Source organism: Drosophila sechellia, chromosome 2R (genome assembly GCF_004382195.2).
Source record: "Drosophila sechellia strain sech25 chromosome 2R, ASM438219v1, whole genome shotgun sequence".
In the NCBI taxonomy this organism is placed as follows: Eukaryota; Metazoa; Arthropoda; class Insecta; order Diptera; family Drosophilidae; genus Drosophila; species Drosophila sechellia.
In genome coordinates this window covers 12,250,533-12,265,038 of record NC_045950.1, presented here as the reverse complement: position 1 = coordinate 12,265,038, position 14,506 = coordinate 12,250,533, and the positions used below count along the sequence as shown (strand labels likewise).

Here is a 14,506-nt window from a genome sequence, read left to right as displayed (position 1 = left end):
GAATTCTACGACAAATTCAAGTTAGGATGCATGTTTGTTTAGCGAGCCAGTGCTGGTTTATAGTGGAGGGGACGTCTTTAACTTTAAACGATAATCGTATGTACGTATTTTTTGGGCATTATGTTTATGTACTTTGTATAGTAGGTAGGTAGTTAGTTTAGTTAGAAGGTCGTACAATTAAATAAATAATTCGTTTTCGCCAGTTTCATTCAGTTTTAAAATACAATATGTTCATTTCACGCTGACACAGAAAGCGTCTGGAAAATAAACTTCCGCGGAGGTGGCCGAGACTGCTCGTGTGTGTGTGGGTATGTGATTTAATATATTAGCTTTATTTATGTTTAAATTGAGAAGTAAGCAGAACCCTTGCCGAGTCTTCCTTAATTTAACGACATTCCCAGACCTTAACTGTTTGATCTACGCTACCGCTAATTACGTACGGATGCGCTTTGTGAAAATCTGCAAGGAAACGACGGATGGCAATTAAAATATATAGTTAATATAAACAATTGCTTGTGTGAACCCACCTATGGAGGTGCAGAAATGCTGATGCGCGTATAGCGTCTTCATGCATCGCTTGTTGCGCAAGTCCCAGACCCGAATGGTCTTGTCATCGCTGGCCGACACCAAGTATTTGCCACCAGGATGGAATGCCAGGCCACGCACCCAGTTGTCATGGCCACTCAGGGTAAGCAGGCACAGGCCGACGCTCACGTCCCAAATGCGAATGGTTTTGTCGCGAGAGCCGGAGGCCAGGAACGGGCCCTGGTGATGGCCCTTCTTGTTGTCTGCTCCGGCTGCCTCGTTTATCGCAGAGGCTGCGGCTTCCGGCGCCCAGGCAATGCACTCCACAGTATGCTCATGATCGCGTAATTCAACCTGCAGAAGAATCAAACCGTCGTTAGACTCTTCATTGCCAGCAGAAGCTGCACACGGCAGTGCTCACCTTGCAGTCTTTTGAATTCGTCAACCAAACACGTATTGTCTGATCATTTGAGCATGTGGCAAAGATGCTGCCTTCGATGTGCACTCGCACCATTCGCACCCACTCTCGATGGCCTGTGTAGGTTTTCACACAGTAGCTGAGGATGAAAATCACATGTTGGTCATGTTATCCCTTAAACAAAACGTCCTTTTTTCAACTCACCCTGTGGCCACCTCCCACATTTTAATGGTGCGGTCCCGTGATGCAGAGAGTACATAATCTCCGGCCGGCACAAAGGCCACCGACGAGACATTGTGATCGTGACCATGCATGGTTTTGATACACTCATAACTCTGCTGGAAATCCCACAATTTTATGGACAAGTCTGCGCTGCAGGAGGCTGTTGCAATTAAAGCAAAATTTAATGGGTTTTCTTTATATTTTACTATGGCATAATCTTACCCAAAAGCTTGCCCTGGGCATCGAATGCCACATCCTGCACCGAGTCCGTGTGTCCCTTCAGGCTGCGCTCGTACTCGCCAGTTTCGAAGTCCCAAATCCTAATGGTGGCGTCTTCGGATGCGGAAACCATTAGAGCAAAGATGGGGTGGAAAATTACCTGCAATTATAAAATATATGTATATTAATTTGTTAACTTCGTAATCTATTTGACGCGAACTTACCCTCGTTATGCTGGCACGATGACCGGTTAGGGAGAACTTCTCTGGCGGCCGAGGTATCCACTCGCCAGGCGTCCGTTTGTTCTTTGTCGGCGCGCCCTCGATGACCTCCTTCTCAGCTTCAGTGAGCTTAGCCTCTAATTCCATTACTTTCTTCTGCAGCCGAATGACGGACGTCCACTTCTTCTCCAGCAGTCCGCCAAACTTCTTTTCCACTTCTGTGCTGAGATCGGCCTCCTTGCGGAAGGTCTCCAATGAGTCGGCGTAGCCATTTGAGCCCAGATAATCGGCAATCGCTTGGTTACTGATGGCGAAACAATTAGAAGGATTAGTTTATAGAGTATTGGTTATATAAGAGGACTTGGACTTACAGCTCCTCGCGCTGCCGCTGCGACAACACCATTTTCATACTGTTTTCCGATTTGGCTTGTTTTGCTTCTCTCGTTCGATTCGATTTTCCGCCTTCAACTCGTGCAATTCTGCAATGGAAAAGGTAGACATTCAATATGTGTACAGCAGTTCTTCCCACAGTCAGATACAAGATATATTTCCTATATACATATCTCGCAATCCATTTCATTAGACCGAGCAATGTATAATTTGTGGTTCATCTATCGAACTTCTACTGTATAATCTTATGATGAATTGCTGTACCGGGGACAGGAAATTGGTTTCGCAAAACTTAAATGCCAAAAATGCCAGCAAGTTTCGTTTGAGTTCTCATGGAGGGCAGGCAAGTCACCCACATTTTCTTGGATTTTTTTGGCAGCAGTATTTCTGTTTCCTATGCTCACCTTTCGTCTAGTCATTATACTGTTTCATTCTCCTCTCTACTCCCAAAACCCAAAGCGGAGCATCATCATTATCATCGTCTTTGGTTTCTGGCACACATTTTTGTGTTGCCCGTGTCTCGAATAAGTGGGCAAAAAAAAAAAATAATCGAAACTTTGGTAAAGCTTAAAGCGAACAAGCAGCAGCATTTGGTAACCCGGCAATCGAACTGCACTCGTCATCAGTGAGTTCAAGGTTCGATTTCATATGGAATTGGTCACTAATCATACGGGTGCCCGTGTTTTTTTGGACTGCAAAACCTATTCAATCAACTCAAGGTGGCCAAATCACAGGTATAGCACGCAATAAAACATAGCAGCAATCGGAAACAAATAGCAAACGCATATCTCGCGTACTTGATAACGATGGACAACTGACGCGTTACCAACGAATACTAGCGAAGGAAAATCCACAAGGCAAAGCCAATTAGCCGGACTTAACGGTAGTTCAAGCAACTTCTTATAGGTAAATAAGGCTGCGAAAGAGCGTGCGAGCGAAGAAGCAGAACAAACACGGACACCAGAGGTGCAATTGATAGCATCAAACAAAATTCAACTTTCGTTTCAACTGTTTCGTTTATTTGTGCTAAATAGTTATTGGCTATTTATTATACGATCATGAATGAAAACATAAACAAGACCTAAATATCTCGAATTGATTACTACTTTCATAGTCCCACCTGTGAGAGACACGCTCACACATCACGGTCTAGGAAATGACGTTTCCAAATTATTTTTGGCCAAATGATATTTAACGATTTTTTTGAACTAGCAAATATGGCAAAAAAGACAAGCAAAAACTGACCAAACGGGTTCGCAGCCGAATCCGATTCGGAACCGCCACTCAATATAGCCGTGAGTCATGCGACTGGACGCGACTTGAACTACTCCTATAGGGCTTATCAGCTGTATTCGAGCACTTGGCGCTCATCATTTGAATATTGTGGGTGGATGTTTGGCTTCTCGCTAACTGCGCATCTAAATATATCCCAGGAAAATCGATGAAAAGCGTTGCGAACGTCATGAGTATTAATGGAAAAGTGGAGCGTGGGCAGCAAAGTGGGGTTAAGATAGTGGGGGGTCCCTTAAACCGCCGGAGCACCGAACGAAGTCAACACTGCTTGTGTTGTGGCAACCAGGCATTCCGAAACACAAAGCCCATGCGCATTGTAACCGTAAAGCTGTGGGTGTGTGCCACATGGGGGAAAGAAAACAATGGGAAGGGGGCGTTTGGGTCGCACGCCACACCAGAAATGTTACTAAATCAGTGAAAAAAATATGCGATTCTCATTGTTGCACTTGCTCAAGTTAATTTAATATTTGAATTTTAAATGGTTTCGGGTGGGCGTGAGAGCGAGATAGTTGGCAAGGGGAATATACCAGGGCTACACAACGTACACACACATTAAGGTCTTGCATTTTAAGGATCCTTTCTCTTCCTCTCACACCCCCTTTCGTTTGGATTCGCTTGCTTATTCTCTCCCTCCCGCTCTGGCAAACAGACCTTGCACTTGCCTTTGCTTGTTTATTTGCGTGTTTCATTGATTAGCACACACTCACACACGCGCCGGCGAGCAAATGCAACTGCAATTTCAAGTGCAAAAAGAGAGAGGGAAAAGGAAAACAATAGCCAAAAAAGCTTTGAACTCCAGCTTTAACCCCACGACGGGCATCGAATGCAGGGAGTAACCGTTAAGTGCCGAGACTTTTTGCTTTGCCTTTCTTTAACCCACTGCTGGGAAGGTGCAAAAAGCTCGTCACTAGATAATAGAAACAATTTGCAGTGTCAGGAGCGCTTTCCACACATTCTGGGAAATCGCAACGGGTCTTGAATACCTAAAAGAATGCCGCAGCAAAAAAGCCCAAAACGGAAAACTGTAAAAAAAAAAAAAAAAAAAAAAAAAAAAAAAAAAAAACACAAGCTCAACGAAGAAAATAAAACGAGATTTCTTGTGCATTGGCAGAACTGGTTTGCCCAGTAATAGGTGTTGTTGGCCTATGGGGGAACGGGAAGTACATATATGCAAGGAATCGGCCAGTTCGGGGACTCGACTTGGCTAAAAATCGATCAATTCTACTTTTGGCGAGGGGGAGGACTCCAACACATGCGCGAAAATCCACAGACATCGTCACTGGCACACACACACACACTCGCGCACGCACACCAACGCACGCGATGTGTCATCGCTTTCTGGTGGTTGTAAATAAAATGTAATCATAGTTCGTTTCTCCACTTATTTACTGATCGCCTTTTTGTTCAACACACTACTTTTGTGTGCATAATTTGCATAACTCTTTCGCTTGTTTTTTCATTCTCTTTTCAATAACAAACACAATAACAACAACAGTTTGAACGAAAATACTGTTACGACGGCCATCTTGGATAGAGGGGGCCAAGAGAAAGAAATGTCCCAAAGGCACTATGCATAATGGGGAAAAAGGACAAATATCCAATCGCACATATAGTATATTATATTTTCCGACTGCAACCGACAAGCTCGGTACATTATGCACGCACTAACACTCTGCCATTGCCAGTTTTGTACATATGACGTTTTTTTCTTCATTTTTCCCAGTTGCCCATTACACAGGTTGGTTGCGAAAAATCCATTTTGCTTGGGTGTTCTATTTACAACGCGACGACTCGGCGTTTGCTCTTATTAGGCAGCGGACGTTACTTACAACAATTTAGTATTTCATATATTTATAATTACGCTTATTTATTTATGTTTAATCGAAATATACGAAAAGAATTACGCAGAAAAGTGAAGAGCGGACGAAAATGCTTCGATTAGTGTGACCGCAGTGGAAGCAGCTCAAAAAACATCACAGGACTATCGATGACAGAGATTAGCTATCGATGTGAACTAAGAATGTAGAAAAATTTTAATAAGAATATGTATAATTACTTCTAAATACTTTTTATATCTTATATAAAGTTGAAGGACTGAAACCATTGAGTAACGAAGGAGATTCCATAACATAAGCCCTACTTCTTTGCAAGCGCAGTGTGAACAGCTTAAAAAATTGGCGCGCTATTTAAAATACTGATAAGGAAATGGACCTTCGTCAGCTTTTTTTTTGCGGAACCACAACGCTTATTCGTTAGTGAACAAAATGGATTTCCAACTATTTTTGCCATATAAGTACTGCCATTTATTTATAAAACTTCCCAATTCGATAGTCAACACTGCAGTTTGCTAATTGTAAACCGATTTTGTTGTTATCTTACACACACACATGCGATGGGAGTAAACTTTCCTTATCACCGCTCCACACAGCGCCAGAACAACACAACCGATTTGTGGAGTGCTCCCTTTGGCGCTCAGTGTTTGAGAATCGCTCAGCGGAAACGGTTATTAGTTTACTGATTTTCGGGCGATACACCACACATTCGTTATTCATAGTATTCCGCCCAAATATTCGCGAAACAGCAACAACAATTAGCAACCATCTGTCTTCTGTCACCTGTGAGTGCAGCGTATCGTACACAATCTCAACCGCTCATTGGGAAAATTGCCGAATAATGTAAATCATTTGCCAAATTTGGGCACTCGTCGTTGTGTGTTATCAGTGCTCGAGATTTAATCAGCCATTTGTACGCATTACATTATAGCAGTATATCGGTCAATTCTATGGCCATATAGATATTTGTGCATATGATTCAGTTTCGCAATGCTTGCGCTAATCCTGCGGTAGCCGATCCTGCTGGCCACATTAGCGTTTGACTGGCGAAATCGAAAGCCATTCATGAGCCAGCCATATGGGTGTTATCAGAACGACGACTCTGATTATATGCCGATGATAAAGGCCGCGCTTGTTCGTGTGTAACCGTTAAATTGTTATTATTGGCTTACTTGGTGTTTTGGAAAACCTCGGCGCGCTGCGATTTGTTTAAACAATCGGGCACAGACATTGGCAAATTGTCAACGTTCCATTGCCACACTTTCTGATAACCACACCGTGCGCCATTAATAATGATCGGAAAGTGTCATTTTTTTATTTGCTTTTAAGAAGAGCTGTCTTCTTCGCCTGCTTCCGTTGAAATTAGTAATTAGTGCTGCCAATTTCAGGGTTCGGAATTCTTTCGATTAGCGAGCTCTTCGATGACGCACTCAGCGAATCGACAATGTGGTATAGTCTATATATCTATATCTATTGCTATACCCATTCCATTTGCGACTGCGTGATGGGATTGCGAATGGAGCGGCGATTAATTGCATTCGAATTCGAGGATCGTCGGCGATTTTCAGCGAATATGTCGTTCGATTATTATTGGGTTGTCAAACAAGCCATATTACTATCTGTATCTATATCTGCTGGCCACTTCTCCAGCCTGTGAAGTGGCTTGATAAGATTCTAGGGATCCAAAAAATGAAAAAAAGGAGGCAATATTGCGACATGACATTGCTGGCTCCATTCCATTGAATTTCCGCTGCCTTCAAAGACCCAATACTCCACTTCATGGATTTGGGTGCAAGCCACGACATTGAGATAACCCCTTTTTTTTGGTATCTCGACCATTTCGTTTATTGTTTACATTTTCCAATTACGTGTGGTATTTGTGAAATTATCATAAATCGCTCGCTGGGAGTTTATGTATTGTATTTAATTTTTGTTGCGCTGGTCAGCAACTCGGAGATCCAGAATCGTTTCCCACATCGCGAGATTTGCAAAAGTTCGGCGGCCACTAATTGTTTATGACCAATCACCACGTCCAGTGAACTCTTATTTGTTGTGCTTTGTGTTTATAAACAAATGAACGGTGTGCAATTGGGCGAGGTTAATGCTTCGCGGAAAATCCCGCGCAGGAACCGGTTGCATTAGCTCCCCGCCGATAACCATTTGTTATTAATAATTAATAAAGCATTACTCACTCATAAACAGCAGCAGAAGCAATGAGGTCCTAAGATGGACGCCACAAATTGGAAGCAATCGTTCGGGATTCACGCACTAATCCTTGTACTGTGGATCGCTGGGGTCCAAGGACAAACCGATGGTTTCCTGGTGGCAGTGAGTGAGAGCCAGGAACTGGCGGAGAGTAAGTAGTACTATTTAGCTTTTAAAAATAAACATATAAGATACTGGTACAAGATACTTTTCAAATCCCAAGTGCATCCATTTTTGTATTAGCCTATAATAAGCTATATAACCAATATTCCAGAGGTGGATGTGACTGTGGTTTCTACGGTCTACACACTCGGCTTTAGCATCTCCAACGAGGCGGAGTACTCCATCGATAAGGTGACCTGTCGCAATGGATCAGGATCGGAAACCGAGGCCAACGCAGCGCACGTGTGGTTCGTAGAATGTTTTGGATACATTGATCTCCCGAACTAACATTATGCCTATGATTTCCAGCGAAAAGCTTAATCCTTGCACCTTCTACACGTCGGTGGTTTCATTCCGATCGAATGTCTCCGGCAAACCACCGCCTACTGACCAAACGATCTATGCCTACACTGAATATAAGCGTGAGTTAAAATAAATATGGAAATGCTAACTATGGATGTAACTCATATAATCTTTAACCGCAGAGCCCAAGACCACAGTGACCTCAGTGGTGGCCACAGCGAACACCATCAGGGTGACCTGGCAGACGACCGACCGCGCCTGTGTGGAGTCCTTTGGCATCACGGCAAAGGCGCCAGACTACACCAAATCCTTTCAGCTGCTGAACGACAAAAGTGATCAGACATTTGTGAGTTTGAGCGCCTGCCTGACGCACACGATCACCCTGGACACGCGGAACAATGCTAGCGTCGTGGTGGACACGGATGCCACCGATGTGGACACGCAGTACGCCGAGCCCGGCGATCTCGTCATGAACGTAACGAATCTAGCCAGTGGCATCACGATGATCACGTGGGGAGATCCCTCCGAGAAGAATTGCATCAGCAACTATGTCTTCAAGTGGCAAAGCAACGATTGCGGAACGGATCAAAACCAGGATACCACCACGGAAGAGCCCAGTACGGAAACCACGAACGACATTGACTACGTTACCACCACGCCAATGGAGACCACACCAGAACCGCCCAGTGACGGAGGTAGACTCTGGGGTTCCCCTTATAACCTCTTTTGAAACACATATGTGTTTTATTCTTCCCAACAGTTGAGTGCGAGTGGACCGATGTCTCCTCCGATGGCAAGCTGAGGGAGTACCTCCTGACCGATCTTCAAGGATGTGAGCTGTACACCTTTCAGGTTTTCATCAACGAGAACAGCACTGCCAAGGCTTCTCAGAACTTTACTTCGGCGGAAAAGTGTGGGTACAACTAGATAACCACCTGTCCAAGTAACCCATAAATCCCTTCAAATGTTTAGTGGTCAGTGCCGTCAATGAACCCAGTCCCATCGCCTATCCCACCCAGTTGCATTGGACTTGGTCCTCTCCCCGAAATCATCCCAAATGTGTGGCGAATTACAAAGTAACGCTGACCGGACCCATCCAACGATCGGAAAACAAAACTATGAATGTGATCACAGAGGAGACGTTCGCTATTTTCGACGACCTTGATCCGTGTGGGATATACTTGGTGGAGATTGTGCCCAATCAGCTAAATGGAAGCGCTGGCACCAAGTACCAGGAGCAGAGCACCGTGGGCGAGGATCGTAAGTACAAGAGCTTGAATGAGTATTCAACATCTATCAATCTACTGTGATTATCTTCTTGTAGAGCCCTCTGTGATTCAAGATCCCGTCGTGGAACCAGAAGCCTACTCCATGGAGGTTAGCTGGAAGACACCCGAGTACGCAGATCTCTGCATCGATGGCTACCGTTTGTCCGGCTGGATGGAGTACGATAAGCTGATTGAGGTTGAAGCACTTAGTGTTACCACCCAGAACACGTCGGTGGTTTTCGACAAGAATCTGTTGGCCTGTCAGGTGTACATCATCCAGATAATCCCATACACCAAGGAGAGCCTCGATGGCCAGCTTAGACAGGTCGGGGTGGAGACTAAAGCAGCTATAGTCGATTACACTAAGGTACTAGGGATTATTTGTACCTATTTGTCCATTTTTTGCTGACTGCAAGCATTTTGTTGAAGGTCAAGCTGGAAAAGACGAAAGCTGGCTCCGAATTCATCGATTTAACCGCCTTCAATGCGGACTACAACAACTCCTGTCCAACGATCTTTGCGCTCTTCACCTGCAATGCCACCACCCAGGTGCGGAATCCATACGCGGAGCGTTATGTGGAGGGACATAGCAAACAAGGTGGGTACTGGCTCCATTCGGTATCCATTTAGCTATGCTAATCTTCCTCCATCCTCAGGTTTTAATGCCAGTCTCAGTCCACTTTCGCCCTACGCCACCTACGTCTGCAGAGTAATACTCTACAATGTGGCAGGACCTTCCGAGGCAGCTGTCGTTGCTGATGTGCACACGACAACCTATTGTAAGACCTGCATATATATACGAAGTCCATATGTTAGTTGAATTCCATTTGCAGTTCCCGAGCAGCCGGAGAATGTGATGCTGGAGAAGAGCACTGTCAGCAGCCTGCTGTTCAACTGGCAACCGCCCACCTACACAAACGGACCCATCAAGTACTACCAGGCATTCCTGATGCGCCACGAGGCCAGCTACTTTGTGCCAGCGGAGTGCGCCGAGGTGGAGCAGGACACCAAGTCGGAGACCAAGGGCGATCCTAGTGTGAACTTCACGGGTCTAGCTCCAGCGGTGCGGTACGTGATGCAGGTTGCGGCACAGAATGACTTCGGAATGGGCATCTATACAGCACCCGTAATTGGAATCACTTTGCCCGCAGGTGAGTTAAGATGAAGATTAGTTGCAAGTCCATATAGTAATGTCAATATATCGAACCTTGTAGTATCCGACATCGTGACCCAGTTGACCGTACTGTCCCAGGGTCCGGTGAACAACAACGCCGTGTACGGAGCGAACGTGACTATCACGTGGAAGGTGCCCTGCAAGTCCAATGGCGATATAGAGTATTTCCAGCTGGCCTTCAATGGCACACGAAAGAACTTCGCTCCAGTCTCATTTGAGCGGCAGGTGGAACTGGACACGGGTAATAAGCAGGGACGGATGTCCTACACGGAAACGGAAATGCAGCCGCAGTTCGACTATACGGTTGAGGTGTCCGTGAAGAATCGCAATGTGGAACAGTTGAGCAGCAGCGTACCGGGTAGCTGGCAGTCGCCACCGGGACGTAAGTATCGGAATTTGGGGCACAAGCTTAACGGATAAGTAATCCATTGATTCGTGTATCTTCTCTTTCAGTGCCCACCATTCCGAGTGAAGAGCTTATCAAGCAAATGCGTGCTAATGTCGAGGAGACGTCTAATCCAACGAAAACGGCCATTGTCCGCCTTCCAGCCGACATCATGACATCCGAATCCGGCGACATCAAGTGGGTGGCACTGATGGTCTCGCAAAAGAACTGTGCTGGAGTCCCACATCTCAGATACGATGTTAGCAGCGATTGGCCAAAGGTTCTATCCTACCAAGAGGCCGGAGCTGACGGCACAGGCGACTGCAGTCTGGAGTACCAAACCACCGAGGAGCGCTGGCATCCCCAGCCCGTCCAACGTCAGCGAAGGGATGGAAAGCTGACATCCGATGAGGAAATTGTTTTTACCATCGGAGTGGACAAGTGCTCGGAGATCAAGAAAACGTACTGCAATGGACCTCTGCTACCCGACACGGACTACAACGTTGTGGTGAGACTGTTCACCGCGTCTGGTTATAGCGATGCCGCCGTACTGAACTTCAAGACCAAGGCGGCCATCAAGGTGACCCTGATCCTGGTGAGCGTTTGCAGCTGCCTGCTGCTGGCCTTCGTACTTGGTTTGACGGTTCTCTGGGTGCGCAAGCGATTGGCCTGGTAAGTCAACGATGACAATCTTCTCCAGAAAAAAAACGGCTGAACTTCCTTTGTTGCAGGAAACGTGATTCTGGTCAGGGTATCGAGGACCCATTCGGCAATGTCATTGCCAAGAACTTTGCCATCTTTTATACCGAGGTTGCCAAGCCGGAGAAACTGGCCAGGGAGTTCAAGGAGATCACCGTTGTGGCCTTGGAGCTCAGCTATTCCGCCTCCGAATTGGGTTGCCACAAGAATCGCTATGCGGACATATATCCTTGTGAGTCACTTCAACTTTAGTTCAACAAATAGTAAAAAACATTATGGTAAACCAATTTTTTTTTTCTATTTAATAGATGACAAGAATCGCGTGATTCTGGACATCGATGCGGAGGGATCGGACTATATCAATGCCTCCTTCATAGATGTAAGTAGTTGTTATAGCTAATCTTTAAGGAAGATCATCTCAAGTGGACCTACTTCGCAGGGTCACACGCGTAAGAAGGAGTACATAGCCACCCAGGGACCAAAACCAGAGAGTGTGATGGACTTCTGGCGCATGATCCTGCAGTACAACGTGCGGGTTATTGTTCAAGTTACCCAGTTTCGCGAGGGCAATACGGTAAGAATGCACATGATTGGGTACTCGAAATGGAAGCTAAACCTTCATCTTCAACAGATCAAGTGTCACGAGTACTATCCGTATAATGTGCGTGGATTGACTGTGACTATCAAGTCCAAGGAGGTTCTGGAGCTATACGATCGAACTGAGTTGACTGTTGTGCACGACAAGTACGGACTGAAGGAGAAGGTGATCCACTACTATTTCAAAAAGTGGCCCGATCACGGCGTGCCCGAGGATCCCATGCATTTGATTATGTTCGTTAAGAAGGTGAAGGCGGAGAAGCGACCCAGTTACTCGCCCATCGTCGTCCATTGCAGTGCGGGAGTGGGCAGGACGGGCACCTTTATTGGTCTGGATCTGATCATGCAGCGATTGAAGAGCGAGTCGAAAATCAACATTTTCGAAACGGTCAAGAAACTGCGATTCCAGGTGGGTTTTTTTTCAGTGGTTAGTTGTATACATTGTGGATATATCTTATTACTTCTCCAACTAACAGCGCATGAAAATGGTGCAAACGCAGCAGCAGTACACGTTCCTCTACGCCTGCACCTATGAGCTGGTCAAGCACAAGATTCCCAGAGCTGCCTTGAAAATGGAGGGGCGTCCCAAGTCCGTGACCGAGCCCGACATTCCCGCTCCCAAAAAGGTGAGCTTTCCGGACGTGGATGTCGGCAGTGAGTATGTGTCATCCGCACCGATGATCGATGCGGAGAACGGTGTGCCCATTCTGCAGCTGCCTGCTCGGTTCTCCGGACAGCGGAGGAGTAGTCCACCGGGCGAAAACGATGGTCAAACTACGAGCAGCAATATGTGAGATGAGCTGTGTTTTTGTAACTTTTGTATTAACGATGTGTTGACAACGCAGCAGCAATAATAGCCAAAGAAATATGTGTCTAATGTGTATATTAAGCGGGAAACGTGGATATCAATTTGGTAATTGCATTTGAAAAACTGTTTTTGTACATAAATGTTATTTATAAAGAAGCGCATGTATAGCAGAAAACTATAATTTATTGAACTTATTGAATTTATTTGTTAAAATGAGCAATGAGTAATGAATTTACAAAAAAGATGTCGTGTATAACAGTTTATAAGTGTTTTTATTAAATTCAAATTAGGCGGTAAACGCAACTAGAAAAGCGAAAGAGCGAGACGACTATATTTTCAGAACGTCGGAGTTCGCCTTACAGCACTGTTTACTGCACACATTTTACAGCACTGTTAGACAGATAAATAAATTTTATTTATTTTAGTAAGAAATAAATCGTAGTCTTCAAAATGTCCGAGCGAAAGGTCTTAAACGTAAGTAAAAACATCTTAAGCTAATAGATCGCCAACTGACCGACTCGTCTGCAGAAATACTATCCCCCGGACTTCGATCCGTCGAAGATTCCGCGCATGAAACTGGCCAAAAACCGGCAGTACACGGTGAGATTGATGGCTCCATTTAATATGCGCTGCAAAACATGTGGGGAATACATATACAAGGGCAAGAAGTTCAACGCTCGCAAGGAGGACGTGGAGAACGAAACATACCTGGGCATCAGGATCTATCGGTTCTACATCAAGTGCACGCGCTGCCTGCAGGAGATCTCCTTCAAGACAGATCCGCAGAACACGGATTACGAGATTGAGGCGGGGGCCACCAGGAATTTCATGGCCCTCAAATTGGCCGAGGAGCAGGCACGTCGCGAGGAGCAGGAATTGCGCGATGAGGAGGCCAACAATCCGATGAAGCTGCTCGAGAACCGCACCCAACAGTCGCGCAACGAGATCGAAACGATCGAGAGCCTGGAGGAGTTGCGTGACCTCAACCGGCGCCAGCAGACAGTGGACTACAACACACTGCTGCAGCAGTACAACACGACGGAGACGGAGAGAGAGCGCCAGGAGCGGGAGGAGCGCGAAGACGAGGATTTCATCAAGTGGGTTCATTGCTAAATATTCTATTTAGTCGGTGTATTTAACGCATAACATTTCCCTAGGTCCGTAAACTTTAAGAACAAACCAGAAGGAAGCTCCCGTGTTGTCGCTGAGGAAATCATTGAGGAGATCAAGGATGAACCGTTGGACACACTGCCAGCTCCACCACCAGCCAAACAGGCCAAGCCCAGCGCGCTTAGTGTTTCCGCCACATCGTCCAGCAAAGTAACCGCAGCGCAGTCCCTGGTTAAAAGGAAGACACCATTGGTGTTGGTTAAACCCAAGGCAACAGCAGTAGCAAAGCCCACGGTAGCCACTGGAACGACGCAAGTTGAATCCAAACCAGCCGCAACCAAGCCCTCAGTTTTATCTGCTCCACCGGAAACTAAAGCTACAAATCAGCCAGCTGCCGCTCCAGCTGGACTTTCCCTTTTGGCTGCCTACAGTGACAGCTCAGAGGATTCCAACTGACCAAGCATTTACCTGATGACACATCTTAGAACTCTAAGACAGATTAAAGGAAGTCCAAATAATAAAAGCAATCGATGGTTTTATTTTACTGAACTTGAAATATGCGCAGCATTCCACCAAATACCCATTGACTGAAAATTCCGAAAAGTATTGGAATAATGCGTAATTTTATTAAATATTTTGACTTTGTTTCATTTTGTATTCTTTCAAATTTTGTCA

The 14,506-nt window shown here is 45.6% G+C and overlaps 3 protein-coding genes across 4 annotated transcripts; 2 read left to right on the top strand and 1 right to left on the bottom strand.

Annotated features, from left to right (window-relative positions):
- Positions 1–103: 103 nt before the first annotated feature.
- Positions 104–5,259, bottom strand: LOC6609389 (lissencephaly-1 homolog). Its single transcript, XM_002034042.2, has 8 exons — positions 5,118–5,259; positions 1,977–2,084; positions 1,609–1,909; positions 1,388–1,544; positions 1,148–1,325; positions 947–1,082; positions 528–879; positions 104–459 (listed from the first exon to the last, which is right to left on the bottom strand). The coding sequence occupies exons 2-8, from the start codon at positions 2,012–2,014 to the stop codon at positions 386–388; spliced, it is 1,236 nt and encodes a 411-aa protein (XP_002034078.1). The 5' UTR covers positions 2,015–2,084; positions 5,118–5,259; the 3' UTR covers positions 104–385.
- Positions 5,260–5,761: 502 nt separating this feature from the next.
- On the top strand, positions 5,762–12,902 carry LOC6609387 (phosphatidylinositol phosphatase PTPRQ). 2 transcript variants are annotated; one of them, XM_032716033.1, is made up of 18 exons: positions 5,762–5,905; positions 7,326–7,476; positions 7,600–7,735; positions 7,797–7,909; positions 7,973–8,485; positions 8,551–8,703; positions 8,763–9,050; positions 9,115–9,425; positions 9,488–9,656; positions 9,715–9,837; positions 9,892–10,209; positions 10,273–10,614; positions 10,686–11,289; positions 11,349–11,548; positions 11,625–11,695; positions 11,756–11,890; positions 11,948–12,322; positions 12,390–12,902. In XM_032716033.1, the coding sequence occupies exons 2-18, from the start codon at positions 7,347–7,349 to the stop codon at positions 12,705–12,707; spliced, it is 4,299 nt and encodes a 1,432-aa protein (XP_032571924.1). In that variant the 5' UTR covers positions 5,762–5,905; positions 7,326–7,346; the 3' UTR covers positions 12,708–12,902. The 2 variants fall into 2 exon arrangements, with proteins under 2 accessions (XP_032571924.1, XP_002034076.2); XM_002034040.2 differs by having other exon boundaries at positions 7,323–7,476.
- Positions 12,903–13,071: 169 nt separating this feature from the next.
- Positions 13,072–14,387, top strand: LOC6609386 (splicing factor YJU2). The gene is made up of 3 exons (XM_002034039.2): positions 13,072–13,195; positions 13,250–13,818; positions 13,879–14,387. The coding sequence occupies exons 1-3, from the start codon at positions 13,172–13,174 to the stop codon at positions 14,285–14,287; spliced, it is 1,002 nt and encodes a 333-aa protein (XP_002034075.1). The 5' UTR covers positions 13,072–13,171; the 3' UTR covers positions 14,288–14,387.
- Positions 14,388–14,506: the final 119 nt, after the last annotated feature.

Excerpts from the sequence above, each read along its gene's own strand:
- LOC6609389 (XM_002034042.2), bottom strand. The coding sequence starts at position 2,014 with ATGAAAATGGTGTTGTCGCAGCGGCAGCGCGAGGAGCT. Across the intron at positions 1,326-1,387 it reads TGCCCAGGGCAAGCTTTTGG|CCTCCTGCAGCGCAGACTTG; the intron begins GTAAGATTATGC and ends TAATTGCAACAG. Across the intron at positions 1,083-1,147 it reads ATGTGGGAGGTGGCCACAGG|CTACTGTGTGAAAACCTACA; the intron begins GTGAGTTGAAAA and ends TTTCATCCTCAG.
- LOC6609387 (XM_032716033.1), top strand. The coding sequence starts at position 7,347 with ATGGACGCCACAAATTGGAAGCAATCGTTCGGGATTCACGCACTAATC. Across the intron at positions 10,615-10,685 it reads CTGGCAGTCGCCACCGGGAC|TGCCCACCATTCCGAGTGAA; the intron begins GTAAGTATCGGA and ends CTTCTCTTTCAG. Across the intron at positions 11,696-11,755 it reads TCAATGCCTCCTTCATAGAT|GGTCACACGCGTAAGAAGGA; the intron begins GTAAGTAGTTGT and ends CCTACTTCGCAG.
- LOC6609386 (XM_002034039.2), top strand. The coding sequence starts at position 13,172 with ATGTCCGAGCGAAAGGTCTTAAAC. Across the intron at positions 13,196-13,249 it reads CCGAGCGAAAGGTCTTAAAC|AAATACTATCCCCCGGACTT; the intron begins GTAAGTAAAAAC and ends ACTCGTCTGCAG. Across the intron at positions 13,819-13,878 it reads GAAGACGAGGATTTCATCAA|GTCCGTAAACTTTAAGAACA; the intron begins GTGGGTTCATTG and ends ACATTTCCCTAG.